General features: G+C 46.5%; 1 protein-coding gene across 1 annotated transcript in view; it reads left to right on the top strand.

The window, feature by feature from the left end:
- Window positions 1-21,489, top strand: part of frmd3 (FERM domain containing 3) — a 320,905-nt gene extending 299,416 nt beyond the window's left edge. The window contains exons 14-16 of the mRNA XM_041185271.1: window positions 9,547-9,660; window positions 10,225-10,521; window positions 20,888-21,489. Coding sequence (XP_041041205.1) covers window positions 9,547-9,660; window positions 10,225-10,521; window positions 20,888-21,489 — 1,013 coding nt within the window. The remainder of the gene's footprint in view (window positions 1-9,546; window positions 9,661-10,224; window positions 10,522-20,887) is intronic.
- Window positions 21,490-22,919: the final 1,430 nt, after the last annotated feature.

The raw sequence follows: 22,919 nt of genomic DNA, 5'->3' as shown, positions 1-22,919 counted from the left end.
CTTGTAGGTTAGTTGCTGGATTATTTCTTCTGGCTGTTACTGCAATTCTGTGTGTTTTGGGTATCTTTACATACTTGCTAAAAGTTTCAATAGCCTGCAAGGAGTGGTGTGGATGATGCTGAAGTACTTCTTTGGTAACTTAAAGGCTTGTGCATAAATCAGTTGCTTCTAGTCATGGGTGTCTTAGTGCCTTTCCTCTTGGAATTGAGCATGGGAAAATGAATAGAGCTATGAATGCCCGGCAAGCTGCTAGAAGAGAAAGGAGAAGGAAAGGCCATAGGGAGCAGTTCTCCTACCTGAACTTCAGCGAGGAGACGTGTGTCAGATACCTGCATGCACTAAGGAGGTCCTCACTGAAGTCTGCCAACTGTTGTAGCCACAACTCCAACCTTACAGCAGGGGAAGGAGCAGATAACCAATGGCTGTGAAGATAGCCCTGTCTATAAACCTTAATGCATCTAGCTTCTTCCAGGTTGCTGCTGGAAATATTAACAACATCTCACAGTTTGCAGTATACTGCTGCATAAGGCAGTTCACTGAGGCTCTCTATGCAAAGAGAGATACCTTCATTTCATTTACACTTGTCGGAGAGAAGTGGTTGAAGTGAGCACTTGGGTTTGCTGGGTTCCTTGATGAGTGCAGTTCCAACAGCACTAAGAAGCTTGACACCATCCAGGACAAAGCAGCCTGCTTAATTGACGGCCCATCCACCACCTTAAACATTCACTCCCTCTACCACAGATACCGATTGACTGTACTATGTACTAGGGTACAGGGCATCATTGTCTGCATGCACACTACTTTACATGTGCCGCATGTCAGCGGTACCTGAATTGAAATGGATTCCACTCCCTCAAAGTGTAGCTGGTGTGTGACACAGGCAACACACCATCCAGGTCAATGACCATATCCTGGGAGCAGTCACAATGCGTTCATTCTCTGACAGCCCTCTGTGCCAACTTTATTTCAACCACCATGGCAAACCAAAGGCTGGCTACTGAGCAACAAAAGCTATGTTATGGTCATGCATGTTTACATCATCTGCAACTTGTAAGTCAGAAGTGTTAGGAAGAAATGGGATGTAATAAGGTGGATTAGGTATGAGGATGCCATCATCTTCAATGCCTTCAGGTTCATCACAACTGTGCTGATAAGTGGCAAATGTTTGAAAATACACTCACTGACCTTGACCAATTCTATAAGGTCATTAAACCTCTTCAGAATTCATCCAAGTCCTGAGTCGGTACTCCTGTTCCCTGTCTTCTCATCGTGTGTCTGGAGGGCCACCTGCTCATCTGTGGATACAGGACATCTCTCCTCATTTCCGCCTTCTCCACCAACATCTCCAGTGCAGCATCTGAAAATTTGGGTGCCCACTTTCTCCCATGGTCAGCCAATCATCTCTCTTTCCCAGATGGGACTTAGTTGCAGAAAGATTCTCAGCACTTGCTCCAACAACAATTCCCCTTTATGAATTATCAGCTAGCTTTATATAGTGCAATAATAATCTTGGACTCCCTGCTGATGCTTGAACAGTGCAGGGAGCACTGGTTGCATGCAGAAATCATTAAAATCAGGCAACAGAAAGTTTGGATCCCACCTGTATTTGTTACAACTGAGATGGGAGGAGTGCGAGTATGATCCAGCCCCACTACTCGGCAGGCTGTACCTTTAACTTAAAAGTTTAATTTTCTCACCAAAATAGCCAATTGTCTATTTCTCCTACTGGTGCCCAGAATAAAGGAGTGTTCAACTAGGCTTCTTTCAATAAACTCAGAATGATTGTTTATTAGAAAACAAAACTTCTTTTTAACAAGTGGCAAGTACTGGTTATTATACAGTTGTAATCCGGAAGTATAACTACCTATCTCTTCCTAAAGAATACCCCCAGCGCGTGCATGCGCACGCGCACACACACACACACACACACACACACACACATATATACACAGAGAAAGGACAAACAGATAGAGTCTCTCTGCAGAGATGGGCTTCAGAGGATAGGCATTATAAAAGAAAGGATAAAGTTCGCAGGGTCTCGATGCTGTCAATGAGTGCTGGCTAATCACCCATTGTGTTCTCCGCATGCATTTTTAGAACTAACAATTTAATTCCCATGTCTCCCTAGCTGCGCTTTCTGCCATTCACCATGATTCTCTTTAAGTAATGAGTCAAATCAGTGATTATCTCACAACTAGCAATCTTCTATCTTATAGCTTCATGCAGTCCCCCAAACCGTGTCAGAGGCCCCACCAATTATGTAAAATAGCTAGTTTCTTTACTAACCCAGAGCCGCTCATTGTAGACTCAACAATTAGTTCACTGAGGGTTCATCTCGATATTGTATGAGTCATTTAAAACTGTCATCCATCTGATGGTTTATTTGTGCCTGTGTGGCTATAAAATGAGTGGTGCATGCGTCTACATGTTTATTACCCTGGACAAATAACCATACCCTTAAATTATCTGGCACCAATTCCTGAAATCTGGCTCCCTGCAGGTGAAATCCAAATTGGTACATCCCCTTTTTGCCTTCCTGGTCTTTAATGTTTTCCCCCTGTATTTTCTGTACTGAGCTTCATTTACTCTTTTATTCTTGGCCTTTGATGTATTTATATGCCTCTTCATAAGCTTTATTTTAACTTCTCCACTCATCCAAGAAACTCTACTTTTGTTAGCTTGCTTTTACTTCTTTTGGAAAATACATATAACTTGTACCCGAACCATCTCCAATTTGGAAGTTTCTGGTTGTTTGCCCACAGTCAATTTTTCTTTCCAATTTATATCGCCTTGTTCCGTTTTTGCCTTTGTGATTCTAGCTTTTCTCTCCAGTCAAGCACTTCTGTTTTTGAATGCTTCAACTCCTTTTCAGTTTCTAGGTTGTACTCTCAGGCAGCTGTGCTCAAATAATACCTGGTTGCTTGGTATAGATACAGATGGCCTAAGATTATTGAGCATGAGAGGCCATTTCAAAGACTTAGATTGGTTTGGGGTTTGAACTAATGGCAGGACCAGGTTCCAACAGGTTTTGGCCCCTTTCTTGTTGATGAAATATTCTGACAGCTGTAACATTAAATGTCATAAAGGGCAGGGCTGGTGGGATGACATCGACTTCCAGAAATTCTGCCAGTACCATTTTACTTACACCCCACACAAAATACATGTGCATTAGGACAATACCTTGATGGAATTGGGACCACAATGCAGGTCCCTTGACAGTGACTCTAAAATCTTCAGCTTTTGTGCAAATGACCCAGTTCATAGAATTTTGAGATGGGGGTCAATGCTGGGGCAGAGTAACAGCCAGAAATCTCACCCGACATATGTTTGTTCACAGAGTGGGCTTGTAGGAATTTCAGGCCCTGGATATCCTGTGATAGATGTTTTCCATATATTTATGAAACAGTGTTAAGGTAGCATATGAGGAGTAGATGCTGGCAGGGTAGAAATTACATAAGACTCAGTATGGGATATCAGAGTTATTCTGATGCAGGAGTCGTCTTACCATGTGGAGGAAAATGTCAGCAGAGATTGTTCTTGTGTATCTTGAAAGGCACTTGTAGATTGTCAACTGCATGCTGATTTATTTTTACATTGCTCATTGATTTTTATAGTGGCTAAAAATAGTGGGTAAAAATAGGGACACAACTGTATTTGATGTTTGATTTCTGGGTAGAGTATTATAATACCAGCATTTGGATTGTATAGGCAGTATGAGCTGAGACTGCTAATTATTCTGAGGAAATTCAAGGTCATTTTGGGTTCCAGCTACTTTGGTGCTACTAATACCCAGTAGCCCATTTAACTCACCATTCTTTGGCCATGAATAAAACACATTAGAAGTAATTAGCAGTCTCAATGTGCAGTACCACATGGAGTAAAGACTCTTAAGTAAGGACTGATGCTGTTTCAAGGGAAACATTGTGGAATCTTGGTTGGGGAAGGGGTGTGGAGAAGGGAAGAGTAGCCGGGGAAATAGACTTCCTTCCCCACCCGTGGCACGCCAGAGGTTCTGGCGCTCTGGAGATACATTCACAGTGGCAGAGGCACTTGTAAACCTCCTGCTGACCTGCGTCAGTTCTGGACAATACCAGAGCATGTGATCCAGACATAGTCATTGAGATTGTGGCCTGCAGATCTTTGGGCTGTGCTTACAGGAAGGGAAGAGGAAAACATAATTTTAAAAATGCCTCAAAAATATAGCCAAAACATAAAAACATCATAAAAACTGTTTAAATGCTAATAATAAATATTATATGTTTGATAACAGGTCATTACTCAGTTAATTATACTGAAAAACATTAAACTAAAAACAGCTTCTAAGTTAGGAAACTTGTGACTGCTGAACTGACCGAGAGAAATAGTGTGGAGTAGGCTCTATGGGTGGAATCATCCCAGATTTTCACTAAGTGCGATCATGGGCGTGAGAAAAAGAGATTGTACCTGCCAGCCGCAATGGCGGGTTTTCGAGTCGTATCATCCGCTTCTTGCCTCATTAGTTATGCAGCCACAGGAAACATGCTGTCTCACTGGCAGGCGGCCTCTGATTTACCAGCCACGCTGTTACCTCGCTGCTTCATCATGGTGGGCGCTATATTAAAACTGCAGCTGTGTGCACACTTCTCAATGCTTGCAGCCCAGGGCTGCTGCCGTGAAGACATGACCCCAAAAGCCAGGAAGAGTACAGTTCGCCGATTCAGTGATGCATCCCTGGGACACCTTCTGGACACCGTGGAGGCCCATCAGTCTTCTACCCCCGTTCTGGCTGCAGGAGGCTCATCAGTCTTGCCACTCTGGCTTAGGAGGCAGTGACAGAGGTGATCAGTGCCAACACTGCACACAAGATGTCAGCCATCCAGTGCAGAAAAAGAATGAATGATCTCATCCGTGCCGCCTCGGTAAGTCATCACTCTCATCACATCTCATCATTCTCAGCTCACACACTCACATGCCCATCACAGATTCACTGGCACTCACTTTCACTCCCTCTCTCACACACACCCTCACATCTCCATCTGGCCTGACCTCTGAAGACTGCTTCCTCAGCCCTCACCATCTTGAGGTAGCTTGCACAGATCAACATGTGCCCCCACACACACCCTGTGATACCCCCTTTTCTCAGTCCAGCCCTCACCCTGCAGCCTCTTCCCTTGCCTAAGGCCACTTCTCCCACATCCCAAGCAACTCCTATCCTTGCAGCCATTGAAAAGCCACCCCTGCCTTATGTCTTGTCTGGTAGATAGAGACCTGCCTGTGAGCCCCCCACCCCCCCCCCCCCCCCCCCCCCCGAGAAGTGATATGGTGCTGGTGACCACGAGTGCCGTCTGAAGCAAAATAGGCAAATAAACCATGTAGGAATTCCCTTAGACTCTGAGAGCCCTCTTACTCTGTTACAACTGGTATGTAAAGGTTAAAAATATCCACTTATAATAACTATAAATTGTATTTACATTGCACCCTTAACATTGCAAAACATCTCAAGGCACTTCACAGGAATGTTATCAAAGAAAATTTGACAGAACACTATTATAGCTGTAAGATTTAAATATGTAATAACATCAATCCCCCAAATGACAAATATAACAGGTGTTTGCAGGGAGAGGCAGTTAGTCATCTTCTGAATTCAGTTCAACAGCTGATGCTGCTCCCAGGCTCTCCCAGTAGACCTGTGTATTTAAAATTCTAATCATAAGACTATTTATCTGTTATTGCTCAGGGAAATGATGCTGAGGATCAGCTTGTAAGCATTATTAAAATAGTAAATGACATCATGGAAACTAGACATCTGTCTTCCTCTCTTACACGACCTTAGTTAAAATTGGCAGCATTAATTTCAAGTTAAACCTGAAAGACAACTGGGTTTTCTGCTTAGTGGGTTAAAGGACAGGAACTAGGGGGTCTTGAAACAAATGCGTTTCAGGATATTAAACGTACAGTGATGAGATGTCACCCGCTCCTATCATATTTTTTAAAACATACTGACTGTTTACATAGCATTAAACAGTTGCAAATTCTACAGATTAGAAACAGGCCATTTTTCCCAATGGTACACACAAGCCTTCTCCTATGTCTTATCATCTAACCTAAAAGCATATCCTGTTATTCCTTTCTTCCTCATGTTTATCTAGCTTCCCCTTAAAAATATTTAGGCTACTTTCATCAACTACTCCTTATGGTATTTATTCCAGATTTATAACAATCCTTGGGTAAGGAAGTTTCTCCTGAATTTCCGATTGGATTTATTAGTGATTATCTTATACTTTTGAGCTCTGGTTTTGGACTTCCTCACAAGTGGAAACAATAGCTCTATCAATTACCCTCTCAAGCCTAACTTAAAGGTCTCCATCAGCACATCCTGGAGCCTTTTCTTTTCTAGAGAGAACACCAAACAGTTCAGCCTTTCCTGTTAAATATTTCCCAACAGTTTTGGTATAATCCTTGTGTTTTCTTTCACAGCTTCTCCAGATTTCTACATACTCTTTAGATTATGGAGTTCACAGCATTCCGAGTTTGGTTCTATTCAAGTTTAACATAACTTCTGTTTGTCAATCCTATCCCTTTGGAAATAAACCCCAATGGTTGGTTTGTTCTTTTTCAGTGATCTTATTAACCTGTGTAACCATACATCATTTCCATTTCCCTGGAGGAGCAGTTGGGTTTTCATGCCATATTATCCTCTTCCCACCTCATTAACTATGCAGCCACAGGAAACATGCCATCTCGCTGGCGGACGGCCTCCGATTTGTCCGCCACCCCATAACGTTGCTGTTTCCTCACGCCGGGCACCATGTTTAAACGGCAGCCACGTGCCCAGTTCTCAATGCCTGCAGCCCTGGACTGCTCCGGTGACGACATGGCCCCAAAAGCCAAGAAGAGTGCAACCGCCCGATTCAGTGAAGCATCTCTGTGGCACCCTCTGGACACCATGGAGGCCCACTCCGATGTCCTCTACCCCCACTCTGGCTGCAAGAGGCCCATCAGTCTCAACATCCGGCTTGGGAGGCGGTGGCGGAGGTGGTCAGTGCCAATGCTGCGCACAAGAGGTCGGCCATCCAGTGCAGAAAACAGAAGAATGATCTCATCCGTGCCACCAGGGTAGGTCAACCATCTCATCAATCTAAACTCTCACACTCACAAGCCCATCACACATTTACTGGCATCTCACACTGCCAGCTCAAAGGACATCATCACTCACTCTCTCACATGTACCCTCACATCTCCATCTGGCCTCAAATCCTCTGAAGACTGCCTCCTCAGCTCTTACCATTTTGAGGCCACTTGTGCCCCCGCACTCACCCTGGGATTTCTTCCCCCAATACAGTCCTTGTCCTGCAGCCTCTTCCCTTGCCTAAGGCCACTTCTCCCCTTTCCCCAAGCAAGTCCTGGCCCTGCAGCTGTTGAAAAGTCATCCCTGCCTTATGGCTGGTCTGGTAAGTCGATAGCTGCCTGTGAGCCCCCCGAAATGTGATGTGCTGCTGCCTGTGAAGCCTGGCGCTGATGAATGCGAGTGCTGCCTGAAGCAAGGTAGGCAAACAAACCTCAAAGCCCCGAGTGAAGTGCAGCTCAGCAGGTGTACGTATCTTATGTACAGTTGTGAAACACGTCAGCGTGCAATCACACCGACATGCCTGGGTAATCCAGCATGGGGGCACGATTCCGGTGAGCTGGGCTAAGGAGATGCTAAATTATTGGAACTAGGGCCTGAATTTTCGGCCCGTTGGGTGGGCGTGATCGCCAGGCCCGGGAGTGGTCAGGAAACGGACTGCCGGCCGCAATCGGCCCCCGACTGAGATTTCACGCTGGCTGGCCTATTAACGGTCAGCCAACATGAAGTACGTGCGCTGAAAAACTCTGCGCTGCAGGGCTGGGGGCGGGAGTAGGGCGGGCGATGACGTTTCCGTGGGCGAGTGCTGAGAGAAAACTCTCTGAAGGCAGAGAACTGCCTTAGAGAACTGCAGACTCGAAAACCATGAAATAAAATTCTGAAAATCAAGAAAAAACTGTCCAAGCATCACAATCAGGCACCTGAACGTTAAAGATGATAAAAATGCTGTCCACAGATTTTTATTTTTTTTAATAGTGGAAACCTCATCCCGCCCTTGGATAAAGTTTGATGAAAAATGCAAAGTTCGCCTGGCTAATTCGCCCCTCCGCCAATGGTAAGGTTGGATGGAACACGAAAAGTTGGAGACAACTGCGCCATCCTTGGGCTTAGTTGCCCTCTTAATTGTCAGCGGGCACGCTTCCCGCTTTTGCATACGCCTGCTGAGCGAAATATCGTGCGAGTAAGGGATGACATCGGGACGCTTGCCCAACGTCTTCTCGTGCAGTTGGATGCCCGATCGGGCCGGGTGCATGCCCACCTGCAGGATGTAAAATTCTGCCCTAGGTTCCCAACACGTAGTGGCGGGAAACCCGGCACGCTGTTGACGAGTAGGGCGGATGATCTCAAACTGGTTTCACGACGACGGTAAAATGATTTTTGGCCTTCTCACCATCCTGTCTGCTCAGGCCCGCCATGACGCCCGCTGGCAAGAGGACTGGATGATTCTGCCCCAAGTGTGGAAGCTGACCCCCAGTACGACACTGGAGCATCAGCCTAGATTTTTATGTTCAAGTCTCCGGTGGGACTTGAACTCAGAGACGAGAGAACTACCAACTTGAACCTCGGTTGATATGTAAGCAGGGGGAATGGGGGAGGCTTAGTTTGGTGAGCAAGAGGAGGGTAAGAAGAAGTTGAATAGATGGTTGCTATTGTTTACAAGGAATTCCACAAGCTTCTCACGTTCATGTTAGGAGGTGAAGAGATAGGGGGGAGGAGTTTAAAGAAGCTGGTATTTAAGCCAGTTGTGTACCAGGTACACAAATTCTAGCTGCTTGGGCTTGGGTGCAATCCTGTCAAGTTTTAACAAAACTTGATAATTGATTTAAAATATTTGTAGCAAGTACAACTGTCCTATTTAAATTTTGAGTCTCTGGGATAGGAATTCCACACATCTTACACTGTCTGTACAAAACTCTGTTCAGCTTCAGACCAGTAGCTGCAGTAGAAGTTCACCAGTAGCCAGCCAGCGAGAATTGCTGCAGTAAGTTCTATAACTGCATTATCTAAAGTGATATAAGGTCCCAAAGTAACTTTCTCAAGTAGGCTGTGATCTTAAAAGCATTTGTACATGCATTCCCAATTTCAGAGGCAGCGGGCTGAATTTTCCCATTTGTCTTGCTTTGGGCTTCAATGTCAGGCGGATTTCTGGCCCGTGAGCCCGGATATTCATGTGGCGGGACATCGGGCACGATCTTGGAGGAGGCCAATTAAGAAACTGCCTCCGGGAGCACTGTCCATTTACGGATGGCAGGCAGCCGGAGGATGCAGGAGGGCCAATTAGGGCACTCGAATTGAAGGGTGGCCATCAGACCCACCCTTAAATACTGTGTGCTGTTGAAGTGAATGGAGAAGGACAGAGTAGCAATTTTGTCCTTTAAAGTGACTACTGAATATGAATCTCATGGTGCTCCAACTTCTCGCTCTGCTCTTACCTCCTCTAGTGGACAAGCTGCAGGCACAGCAGGGGTTCTGTGCACTGCTGGCAAAATTTCATTCTCTTCCAGAAATACCTGTTGTTTGGATTTTGGCTGCTGACAGGTTTGAAGTCTCCTCCGGTAAAAGTACAAAGAGCTGAACGCATTTATTTTTTGCTATTTTTCCACCTCCCCAACCTTTTGAACCTGACTCCAAGGTGATAGGAAAAATTCCCTCTAATGGTTAGAATTTTAACCTGGGGCATTGTGTACACTTGAGTGTGAGTGAAGGGTTAAAATGGCAAAAATATGAGCACGTCAGGAAGCTGTCTCCAATTCACAACTTCCATGATTAACTTGAACACATTAGACTGGTTGCACACAACCCCCTCTGGAACGGCAGATTGCCTCTTAATTTATGGTAATCGTACAATTGTAGTGATAATTCACCACAGTTTGAACTTTAACGTTGCATCTAGTGTGCTTCCTGAAACTCACCTTTGAAAACAAGGCGAGGACACAATGGCTGTTGAGTAGATTAATTAAAACTCTTGAAGATACTACAATAAATATTCAGGACTCACATCTGCTTTCTTAGCTACTAATGGGAAAGATTGTTCACAATCCTTTTTGCTGAGAGTTGTCTTTGTACAATTAGAAAGTTTTCTGAATCACATCACAGTGGGTGATGCTTCGGGGTCTTAGATTGGATGTCAGATGAGGAGCAAGATAACCAGCAGCAGCACCAGTTCAGCGCAGTAGAGCCACAGAAAGGGAACCAGCTCACAGGAGGCGCCACCTGTGAAATGAAGCCCAGAGCACATCTGGATAAGTGTGATATGCAGAAGTCAGAACTTACCGCTAGGGCCTTGCTCACATCGTGGACATCTGAAGAGATGAAGATGCCAGAGCCCAACAGCTACTGGACCCTGGAGAAACACAAGCATCACATGCTGGGTGGATTCTCATGGACATGGGTCTGCTGCAAAGCACTCATGGAAGGTAGGAAATTTCCGTTGATGCTTTGGGTCTGCTTTGGAAAGTCATGATGTTGGCCATAGACTGCCATAGACAATCGATGAGGGAAGGAGAGAGGAAGGTCTAGATTTGAGTGGGAGAGGAAGGTGTACTGAGGGTGGTGGGGTCAAGGGGGCAATGAGATTGGGGGGGTGGGGGATGAAGTTGTCAGGGGTTGGGAGGGTGTAATGGAGGAGAATGCGGGAAGTGGGGAGGTAGGTGTAAGGGGGGGAGGAAGGTATAAGGGAGGGAGTTCAGAGAGGGGAAGGTTTATGTGGGGGAGAAGGGATTTTGATGGAGGGGGAAAGTGTCCAGGTGGAGGAGGGAATTTGGAGTGGGGAAGGAGTTTGGAGGGGGAGGAAGGTGTGTCTGGGGGGAGGAGGAGAGAGTAAGGGTGGAGGAGGGATTAATGGTGGGCATGTCCAGGTGAACATACAAGGGAGGGGTCTGTGGAGTCAATGACTGCCTCCTGAGCAGCAAACCGAGGGCGAGCATGGTAGGAGGGAATGGTGAGTATGAGACGGAGCAGAGGGAGTCGGTAGGGTGAGTCTGTATTGGTAGAAGCGACGGCAAGGGTGGTTGGTGTGGACTCGGAGGCAGACACGGACCCTGGAGGTGGGAAGGAGGTGGTCAGGGGTGTCAATGTGAATGGAGGTGGGATTCTCAGGAAGGTAGAGAATGTGCAAGTTCACCTGAAAAGACAAAGGTTTGGGTTGGGAGGTGACGGTGGGGAGGTGTAAGGTGATGCCGGGGGCCTGACAGTGATGGGGGAAAGGACATGTGGACTGGGGGAGGGGAAGGATGGGGAACTGATCCAAAACTTCACTGCTACCGTAGTTGTCAAAATTGAAAGTGAGTGGAGCCTCATGTTGAGCGGGCACAGGTGTTGCGTTGGAGTGCAACAGTTGGTGGGCGGAGATGCAGATCAGCTCAGATGGACAACTGAAAGGGAACCCCAGTAGGCAGCACTGAGAATGCTTGGGACAGTGAAGTGAGTGTGATGGATGAAGGCTCCGTGGGAGAGTGCTTGCACGAGGTTCCTAAAGGCCCTGCCACACGCACTCTTCTCCCTCCACAACCACTCGTGGGCCAGCTGTGTGCAGCTGAACTAGTCACAGGGCTGCAGAGGGAGGACTTGCGAAGCCTGTCAATTAAGCTGAAAGACAACATTACACATTATTCAGTGAAAGTGAATATATTTTCAGATTATAAAGTAACAAAATGTGTTCACCTGTGCAACCAACTGTGATCAGAATTTCTTAACTTTTCTAGGCTTACCGCTTCTTCTAGGTGCTGCCCTGACATCCGGAGCAAGGTTGTAGATACCCTGTGCAATGGTTGGCCTGTTGCCTCTGATTACTTTGGTATGCGTCCTCTGGGGAGCCGAGGCCTTGGGGGCCTCAGTTTGCTTTGGCTGTCCTCCTGTGGGCCAGCTGCTCCTTCTATGGTGACAGAGGACGAGGTTGAGGGGGTCACAGGCAAAGTGGACTCAGAGGGAGAGGACAGCCTCTGAGATTCCTGAGTGGATGACCCAGGGGTGTCTAGTTGCTGCTGCTCCTCCCTTCAGGTGCCTGAGGGCCCTGGCCTGACTCCTTGAGGGAAAGGAGCATCAGGGGGGATGTCGAAGTACCCCTTTTCCCTCTCATGTTGCCACTGCAGGAACTCGCCCATGGCTCCTGTGATGGAGTGTAGGTCTATGGGCAACTCCACGTTCTGCTGGACTAGGGTCTCCATTGAGTCTGCAACTCTTCCCATGGAGACCTCCAAGCACACACATGAGAGAGCAGGTGGATGCACTCCTCCAACTCATGTGCTTCCAACACCTTTGGGACTTCCAATAGCTCTGCATCATGTTCTGCTGATTCTCCAGGATGAGTTGGAAAGTCGAATCTAGGGGCTCATCATCTCACTTGGACCTCACAGATGCCTTTTTCCCAGCTGTCCTCCACGTGCCGGGAAGCTCGGCTGAACCTGCCTCTTGCTGCGCACACATGTCCGTGCGGTGACCACAAGATTGTGAACTCGAGCCTGCTCTAGTCCTAGGTCCAACTGCGGTGTGTGTCTCTGCACTGGTGGAGGGTGTGGGTAAGCACTGTGACGGGATGCTTATTTCCAGCTCTACAATGGAGGAGGTGTCCTCTTGGCTGGAGGTGAAGACCTGGATAGAGCTGAGGGACTGGCTGGCTGAGGTCTTCGGTCATGTTGCAGAGCTCCCTGTGAACCAAAGTAGAGACAATTAGTGGATGGTAGTTGAGTCAAAAGCAGGAGAGCACTTACATTTGCGTTGAGAGAGGGATGATGTGGTGCAGGATCCTCACATGGGCGTTTGTTGCTCCTCAGAGTGAGTGAGGGCCTAATGTGGGCCACTCCACCCCCTAGTCTGGGACCTCTGCCTGCTGTTGTGAGCCAGTTTCTCCTGCATGAAAACAAATGGAGAGAGTGTGAGCAGGGCACATGGAATGTTTGAATGATGGGCAGAGCCATGGGTAGGATGAGGATGTGAACTGCAGACGATATGAGCCTGATAGAGATGCGAGGGTGTGTGTGAGAGTTGGTGGTGTTATCCCTTGAGGTGTGAAATCACTGTGGATGTGTGATGGGTTTGAGAGTGTGTGAGCTGAGACTGATGAGGTAGTTGACTTACTCTGGCAGAATGGACGAGAGCATTCATCCTCTTCCTGCATTGGATGGCTGACCTCCTCTGCTCCGGTGGCGCTGACCGCTACTGCCACCACCTCTCAGGCTGGATTGGTGACTCTGGTGTACCTCTTGCGGCCAGAGCGGGGGTAGAGGGCATCGGGGCAGCCTTCCACTGTGTCCAGCAGGTGCCCCAGAGAGGCGTCACTAAATTTGGGAGCTATTGTCTTCTTTGCTTTCGGGGCCATCTGTCGCCTGGAGCAGTCCTGGCCTAGAGACATGAAGTAGGCTGGGCTCTGGTGCGCTTTAAATATAGCCCCCAGAGCAAGGAAGTGCTGAGGTCACGGTGTGTTGGGCAAATCCAAGCCTGCCTGCCAGCGATCTGGAATGTTTCCCGTGAATGCATTATTAATGGGCGGGATGTTCCGGGGATGGGACGATCTAGCGGGAAACCCCGCCATTGCAGCTGGTAGGTAAAACAACTTTTTTTACGCCTGCTACTGCATCTAGTGCAAATCTGGGACGATTCTGCTCTATGTCTATACATTGCTATGCAGGGACACTGAGGCAAATACAGAGGAAAACACTTTACCAGTGAAACTGACAAGCTGGGAGGGCTATGATTGGTTACACTAAAGAGCTTCAGCCATGGCCATTGAGAGACTGCTGTTCACTGCACTTCTTCCGGAGATTTCACTTCACTGCTTCATAGATGATTGTCAACTTTTTGGAAGGCACTTCACTGGTCTAGTACTTCACTCATCTTCAGCTGCACTTCCCTGACGCCAGCCTTCAACATGGCACGTCAGCAGCTGAGGCAGCTCTGCTTTCCCTATCTGCAGAGAGGCAAGAGAGCAGAAGCCACACCAACACCAGCAGCAGCACTAGCGCCCTCACCTCAGACACATGCCCCTTCACAGAGCAGCTGGGATGGACACCAAGATCCAGCTGGAAGGAGGTGAGAGCCCCAACACAGGCCGGGATTTTCTGGTCCCACCCAAAGTCAATAGACCTTTGGCTGGTTCCTGCAGGAGGACTGGAAAATCCCGGCCATTGAGTCTACAGACAGAGGATCAGCTCTCCTGACATGCCTGAACTCCAGTGCCTCAGGAGACTCTGGTTCTCATGACGGATCATTACTGACATCTGCAGCCTTCTGGAATAAGACCTTCTCGCTGGAGCAAGTGGGCATGCAGTGGCACATTCTGACAAGGTGCCTATCACTGGGCGGCCACTCCCTCCACCAAATACTGTGCCCCTGCATGGAGAGAAAGAAGAGGGGCGAGGGTGCTTATCATGGATATGGTAAGGAGGAAAGGATGCTATTTGTGGATGGTGAATGTGAGGCATGACTATGAGAGGGCAGTAGGCTGAGGATGAGTGTGAGCGTTGGCTGTTCAGATGGAGATGCATTATGTCCACAGAGAGAGGAATGAGCAGAGTTGCAGCTGTGTTGTCCTGAGGAGTGCTGTACAGGGAAATGCTGGGAAAGTCAGAGTGTGGGAGCACGCTAATTTCTCAGGGAGCCCAAAGGTGGGATGTTAATGCCATGGCACTGGGAAAGAACCTCGGCAAAGCCTGACTCATGGGAAATCAGGTTCCTAATCTGAAAATTGTCTCTTTGTTCTGGCAGGGGCCAATTGGACAAGAGTCCACCTGATACATCTGCAAGTGTGCAAGATTCTCAGGGAGCTGCCATGATGCTTTTGTCCTGAGGCACTGCAAGTTCCCAGACACCTTTGGCCCTGTAAGCATACTTAAGGGGTAATTGCTTGGAAACAAGGGATACCCACTTCAAACTTGGCTGATGACTTCTATCAGAAACACAACGAATGAAGCTCAGCAGTGCTACAATGAATACCATATGACCACTAGATGTATGATCAAATAAGCCATCGGCATGCTGAAGATGGACTTTAGATGCTTGGACAGATGTGGTTGTGTTCTCCAGTATGCACGAGACAGGGTCTCAAGAATAGTAACGGTGTACACAAGAACATAGCACTCAGCAGCAGAAGTAAACCGTCCATTGAACTTGCTCCGTCATTCAATACGATCATGGCTGATCCATTTTCCTGCTTGCTCCTCGTATCCCTTGAATCCCAGAGAGACAAAATACCTGTCTATCTCAGCCCTAAATATATTTAACTTCATCCTGAAGCTGTGCCCCTGTGTTCCAGATTCCCTAGCCAGGGGAAACAAAACCTTTCAAGCCGCTTCAGAATCTTATAGGCAGAACTTTCTGCTTGTTAGGCGAGTGTAAATTGATGCACGATGACGTCAGGCAAGTGTCCCGACGTCACTGCGCATTCAGTTGGCAGGCACATGCAGGAATCGGAGGCACGCTGCCATCAATTAAGGGGCCAGTTAAGGCCCTTGACAATCCAATTGATGGCGATTTAACGTGGCCCGTACAATTTTTCGCTCATCGCATGGGCAAAATGGGCAGCCCATGAGCGGGATAAAATTGGGTCAGGAGCATTGCCAGTGTGAGGCGTGAGGGGTTTTGGAGATAATTTGCTGCTGGTGGCTTCTTGGTACTTGGCAGCTTCATCTCTGTTCGGGGCTTCATTCTTAGCATTTCCACGCGTCATTTCAGGACTCATTGATGTCTCCAGGGTCCCCCGAGGATTCGGATTGTGTGGACCCTTCCAGGTATCAGACAGCCTTCTGTTACCCTGGTAATGGGGATTGTGATGTCTGCTGGAGGTACCTTCTCTGAGGAGGAAGGGAGAGGCAGAAGGAAGAGGAGGACACATGTCCCAATGTAGCTTCCAGGGGATCGACCTGTGAGGGGAGAGGTGGAACATCTTTCGGCATTGCACCTTGGTCATATTGAGGTAGCTACATCGCCATCTGTAAACCCTGGCAGCAGGATAGTGGCATCTTCTGCGGGGGGAGAGGTGCAGGCACAAGAGGCGCAGGGCCAGCAGGAAGCCCAATGCGGAAAGGGTCACAGAAGATGCCACTATCCTGCTGCCAGGGTTTACAGGCGGTGATGTAGTTACCTCAATATGTCCACGGTGCAATGCTGAAGGAGGTTCCACGTTCCCAGGGAAACCATGACCTCCATTTGTCAGATTATTGGGCCTGAGATCACCTTCATTTGTATGGGTGGAAACCCCATCCATGCCAGTGGCTCTGAAGGTCACAGTGGCCCTCAGCTTCTTTGCATCTGGCTTCTTTCAGGGGTCAATGGGAGATCTTTGCTGACTGTCCCAATCGGCTGTCCACATTTGCATCAAGCTAGTGACAGAAGCTCTGTTCAGGTGGGTATTGATTTTCATTCATTTCCGTATGGATGAGGCCAGCCAGGCTGAGTGAGCCAGAGGCTTTGCAGTGATTGCTGGGGTCCCCCACATCCAGGGTGCCATCGACTGCACACATGTGGCCATCAAGGCGCCAGCAGGTCAGCCGGGTGCCTTCGTCAACAGGAAGGGATTCCACTCCATGAACGTGCAAAAAGTATGTGACCACAAGACACAGATTCTGCAAGTCTGTGCACGGTACCCTGGCAGCTCTCATGACGTTTATATCCTTGTTCCAATGCTCCTTCAGCTAGGCTGCCAAAGATCTGCTTCCACCTCATGTCAGGGCTGCTGCCTCCATCTCAGATGTCTGAAATGACCCTTTCATTTGAACCCAAAATCCACTCAGTGCCCACGCAATAAAGTTTAGAGCCACTCACGTCTAGCATTATATACTGGCGTACCCTGCACCAAAAATATACAAAGGTGAAGCATACTCGGGCCATTAGGACAAAAACAAAATTTATCTCATTTTCACAATGCAAAAAAATTAACATCACTTTCTCTGGTCTTAATTCCCAGACCAGATACATAAACAAAACATTACACAACAGAAGATCACCCCTGACCAGTGGCTCTTGTGCTCACAGTGCCTTAATCTTACGTTTACGAGTGCTATGTCTTGGTGCCCACCACTCTCTCAATGGAGGAGGCAGTACGCTCAGGCATTAGGGTCAACGCAGTGCTCATGCTCTGCATGGACTCCTCCACAACAGAGGCCATGGCATGCAAACCTCATAGATCTCCACCAGATCCTCCCGCACATCCAGCTGGACATCCAGTATCTGGCGCCTAATGGACAACTCCAGAGGCTCATCATCTGGCTTCGACTGAGCGTCATCCTGGTCTCCAGCAGTCCTCCGACAGCCGGCGCTCTGAGCAGTCTCTGCCGCTGCCTGCTCCTGAAGTGAGTGTGAAGTGCTCTCACCGCAGTGCTCCAACATTCTGGCCGAGGATCTAATGCCTACCGAGGTGCTGGTATCTGCACTGGTGCCTGGTTCAGAGAGTGGCTATGACACAAGCGCATGTGAAGCCTGGCATCAGGGATGGCTCTTCAGGGTCCTGTGATTGAGTGCGTGCTGGCAAACCTAAGGGAGAACAACGACATGTCATTAGTTTAAGTCCTCACACTGTCACTGTGCATGCCAGGTGCCCTGGTGAGACAGTTGAGATCTGCATCATGTTGCCTTCGTCTTTCAATGATAAATGGGGAATTCGGCTTTGAGGCTCCCATCAGTGCACAAGAATGTTTGCACCATCCAAAACTCTCACCTCTGTGCACTACACTCTTAACTTTGTCTGACACCCCAGCCTCTCTGCAGCTGGTTGACCAAGGTGCATGGCGCCTCTCCAGTACTCAGGCATCCTGCTTAAATCTGGACCAGATTAGGAGTTTTTGGGGGGGGCCTCTGCCTGTCCATGACCTGTCAATATTGTTATGGGCCATCTTCTTCTGAAAGGGCAGAGGAGCATTGATTAGTTCACTCTGTACCTGCAGCGCCATTGCAGCCTGGCCAACCCCAGCTGAGGAACACCTTGCAGGGCACATCTGAGTTGTGGCCCTTGAGCCGCAAGGCAGCCAGTCCAAGTAACCAGGGCTCACCCTCCTTGGCCAGCTCCGGTATCATTGACAGTTGGCACTCAGATTCTAACACCCCTGAGCTCCACAGGGGGACGGCCAGCCCTTAGCACTTCACCACACTGATCCATGCTAACACAGTACTCACCCTTCCCGAGCCTTTTGTTGAACCTTTTGTGGCACTGCACCCATGTGCGCTGCACAACATCATGGCTGCTGACCTGTGCTGCCAACTCCTCCTAAGCTCTTTTTGTAAGGTGCGGTAGCCTCCTTCCATCCCTGGGGACATCTCTGGCAGTCATCTCCTCCAGGAGGACCGCGAGGCACTCATCTGAAAATGGGATGCCGAGTACCCACCCGACCTGCCCTCCCGCCTGGCTGCACTTGATGCCATAACTTCAGTGTTCACAATGCAGAAGATACGTTCTTCCCTGGCAGCCTTCAAGGAACTGCCTGTGCTGTTTTTAAACTGGCCACCGGGTTGCAATTGGACCCGGTGGCCGATAGGCCCTGCCCTCACCCCCACCCCCAACCGCCTTAATTGGCCAGCTAACACCAATCATGGGGGCCAATCATGGGCGGCGCCTCATTTCCTGACAGGTTGCAGTCCGGCCAATCGCGCTTGCCTGCCAAGGGTAAAATTTAGGCCTTTGTGTTCAGTTAAGACAAGATCGTATTTCGTTCCTATAAATCTCTTTGGTGCCGTTTCGGCTGATTCAGGCAAGCAGTTTATAAATAACTGTAATATTAGTAATCATTTCCCTCATGGCATGTGTTCCTAAGCTCTTTTACACATCTGACATTTAATCCGTAATGTAGTTTTGAATGTTCTGCTGATGAGGTTTCACTGACAAGACTGCAAAAGTCCTAGAACAGAGAAGAAAATGACCGTTTTATAGCATTTTCGACTAATATAAAAGGAGTAGACATGGTGAAAGGCCCTGATAAAAATCCAGACAGGGAGAAGTGTTCATTTTCAGATGGTGAATTACTGCTGCCAAGATGTATGTATTCGATTATTGAAACATGGGCCAAAGATCATAGCCAAAGGAATCGGTAACATCTTACTTCAATAGTAAACCTCTTGCTGTACGAATAATTTTTGAGTCAGATATTAATTGACAGATTTGGTATTTGGGAAACATTCCAGGTCAACATGCTAGTTTAGTTGATTCACTTTCGTGAAATAATTGTACATTTAAATTTAAACTGTGCTTTGATTGGAGTCAAAAATGTGTCTGCTCCTTGTACATGATCTAATCTTAAGTGTCACAGCTGGACTTAAGATAATAAATATACATTCAGCTCTCGTGTGAGAGGTATGAACAGCAACAATTGATGCCATTATACAAAAGACTAGTAGAAATATAAATGAGCTGTGGTTACCACTTTTCTATGCTCCCAGACAGAGATTTTAGTCTAAGGGAAAAATGAATGAATGGAGTGACGTAAGGGAATTGTATTCGAGTTGTGAAACTACTACTCACTTTTTCAAATTGGCATTGTGGAATTCCATTTTTCAGCTATAGCAAAAGGTGACAATTCCACCTGCATTTAATTCAGCAAGATATTGATACACACAGCCCTACATATCATGTGCTATTGTAAAATTGTTTGAAGCCAGTGAATTATCACAGATACAGCACAGAAGGAGAAGACTCGGGCTCTTTCGTAGAGCTACCTGATTATTCAAACTCCCTTGCCCTTTCCATATAATGCTGTAATTTTTCCTCCTACATATATTTATCTAATTTTGAGTGAGACTATTGAATCTGCTTCCACCATCCTTTCAGACAATGCATTTCTGATCACAGCAACTCGCTATGTAAACATATCTTTCCTCATTTTGCTTCTGGTCCTCTTGCCAAGCACCTGAAATCTGTGTTCTCTGGCTACTGACCCTTTTGCCTATCAAAAGCAATCGTAATTTTGAACAGTTCTATCAAGTCTCTTATCCTCTCTAAGAAGAACAGCCCCAGCTTCTCCAGTTTCTCACATCAATGAAGTCCCTCACCCCAGATAAAATTATAGCAAATATCTTTTCCACCCTATGCAAGACCTTGACACCGTTCCTAAAGTGTTGTGCCCAGAATTGAACACAGTACTCCAGTTGATTCTGTTTTGGATACTAATCATTGAGAAAAGTAACTAAACTGTGAAAGTAGTTCATGGTTATGTATTTATATGTGGGCAGCATGAGCCCCATCAGTATAATTTTATTTTAAATGTACCATATTTAGATTCAGTTGCTTGAAACCACTGCTCATTGTTGCCTGCAATTTTTGTTATTATTTAGAATTTTAAAAATAATTTGGCAATTGTATTTTTATTCTCCTGTTCTCCTGCGGTAAGAATTTTTTCAGCCCCACATGGTTTATAATAACAATTCCTCACCCGATTTTTCATTTTGTTGTTTGGCTGATGAAATCAACAAGGCCCAGAGCAGTTGGAAGCTGGGCTCATCAAATGCTAAATCTTAATATATGTCCTTGTCCTTTTAGGTACAGTAAGAGAAAGATGCAACCAAACACAACAGCCAGATTATATTGTCAAAGAAAATAGAAAATACTCAGTGGGCTGGTGGTACTAGTCTATCTAGCACCTCCCAATTTGATAATTGGGTCAGTGTTTTGCAGATGCCTTGAGAAAAGTTATTTAATAGTTTATAAGGTGTGGATCAGCAACTTATGAAATAAAGTAAGAACGCACAAGAATTAGGAGACAAGTTTGCACCCACAATCTCTTATACATTAACTTATTTTCATCAGGGAGAAGAGGATTGAGAGGTGTCATGATCCAGATCTTTGTATGTTCTTCTATTTTTCAGGTGGAGAACTGTTGACATTAAATGACCAATCTACATCTGAAGAGGAAAAGGAAAAAGAGCCACAGAATGAGAAAGGAGAGATGGGTGAACTCAAATGTGAGAACAAAGAGGAAAGTAGTGAAGAATCTTTAACTATATCAGAACTAGTATATAATCCAAGTGCCAGTGTCCTACCTACTCCTGTAGAAGATGGTGGGATTGACTTGCTTTTTAATAGTCACCCACTCGGGAACCAGAGGGATGCAGGAGGCTCATTTGATGAGCTAGATGCAAATGAAACTGCACTTCTGCTTGCCGAGGAGGAAGAGCTAAAGGAAGTGAAGCGAGTACTCAGCAGCAGCTTTGAATTGCTAACAAGCAACAAACATCTGAATGCTCTGGCGAAGAGCTTTGTGAAACTCCTTCTGGTGGGCTTGGGCTTGATGCTGTTCGCTTTCCCACTTCTTTTGGTCTTGCTGGAGTCCGACGTTGATGCTTCTTTTCTGAGGGAAATCCGGCAGACGCCCGAGTTTGAGCAGTTTCACAATGAGTACTACTGTCCACTTAGACAGTGGCTGGCATGTAAAGTACACTACATCCTTGACAAGCTAGGCAGCTCCTGAAACCACACCAGTGTCCAATTGGACTAAGAGTAACAATTTGTGACAACTTCTCTGAGCAAAACTTATTTCTGCTGTTTTTACTGTTTTTATGTTTTGTACCTTTTTAATGTGGTAACAAGTATTTCAGGAAATTTTATTCATTTTTTGAAGTGAAAACTGCTCATGAAATGATTGAATTGTAATATGCAAAGTAATAGGTGTGGCATGAAGGAGTTTTTTGAATCATTGGTAAGTTCTTTCCGATATTCCAAGATTATTGTATTTGTGTGTGACTGCTCAGTATTCATTCTTTCCAAGATGGATGCAAGATTCCAAAGGGTCTATGCAGATGAATAATCATTATGATAATAGACCTTCTTTATACATTTGCATAAAATGTATTGGCTGGGTTACATAGGGTAAAATGCATGGTTTTGGAGGATGGGAGCTTGGTATTTATGCAGGTTCTAATAGCAAATCAATATTTTGTTTAACTGGAAATTATCCACTAGGTCTACAATAATTGGAAGAACCAAACTCATTGGGGGTAAATTTCCGCAGAGGTTTTTCCACTTGTCTACAGTAACTTGGGGAAAAGTACGGTGGAAATGCTGTAAAAGCACTGGAAATAGTATTCACATCATTCCACGGAAATTCACCCCCTTGTAATTAAACTCTTAATAAACTGAGAAATTTTCAGATAGGAAGAGACATGAAAAGTGTGGCAGTATAGAGAAAATGAAAGTTGATGGCAGGAGACGAAAGTTGCCAATGTTGGACAAGCTGCAAGAAATTGTTGTGTTCATGTGAAGTGAGATTGTGAATCATAAACTGAGAAGGACAACTGGCTCAACTGTTCCATTTCATAGCATTCATTCACTTCATTTACATCATTATGCAAACTGAAAGCTTATCACAAGATACTTCTTAAATCTGTGATATTGGATTCCACAGGGTTTCAAATTGCTGCACGTATATTAACAAAGATAATACACGCAGCTGAACAATTTTTTAAAAAATAGATTAGGGGAAGAAATTTGTTCAATTTAGGTTGATTCCTTGGCAGTCAGCACTGTGGGCGCTATCTGCACAGTGTTTTTATCAGTGATATCAGTGAAGAATCAGTCATCGTGCCTACCCCTGGGAATTGAGGTATCGGCGCTACATGATACATTTTCCCCCTGAGATCTTTTAAGGGAAATTTGGCCAGAATTATTAGCTAGCTTCTGTGTATAGGGGCCGGCTAGCTTAGGTAGTTAGTGGTGGTTCAAAGTAACATCAACAGCTTGAGTTTGATTCCTGTTCCAGCTGAGGCAGGCTTGGGGCCTGCCTCCTTGCTTTGCCCTGTAGTAAGTGGAAGGCAATGGCAAACCACCTCTCAAAAGAAAATCAGCAAAGAGAACAGTTCAGGATGAAGCATCAGCAGACATTGAGCCATGGGCCTGCCTTCA

Source organism: Carcharodon carcharias, chromosome 4, assembly GCF_017639515.1.
Source record: "Carcharodon carcharias isolate sCarCar2 chromosome 4, sCarCar2.pri, whole genome shotgun sequence".
In the NCBI taxonomy this organism is placed as follows: Eukaryota; Metazoa; Chordata; class Chondrichthyes; order Lamniformes; family Lamnidae; genus Carcharodon; species Carcharodon carcharias.
This window is presented reverse-complemented; position numbering and strand designations above follow the sequence as displayed.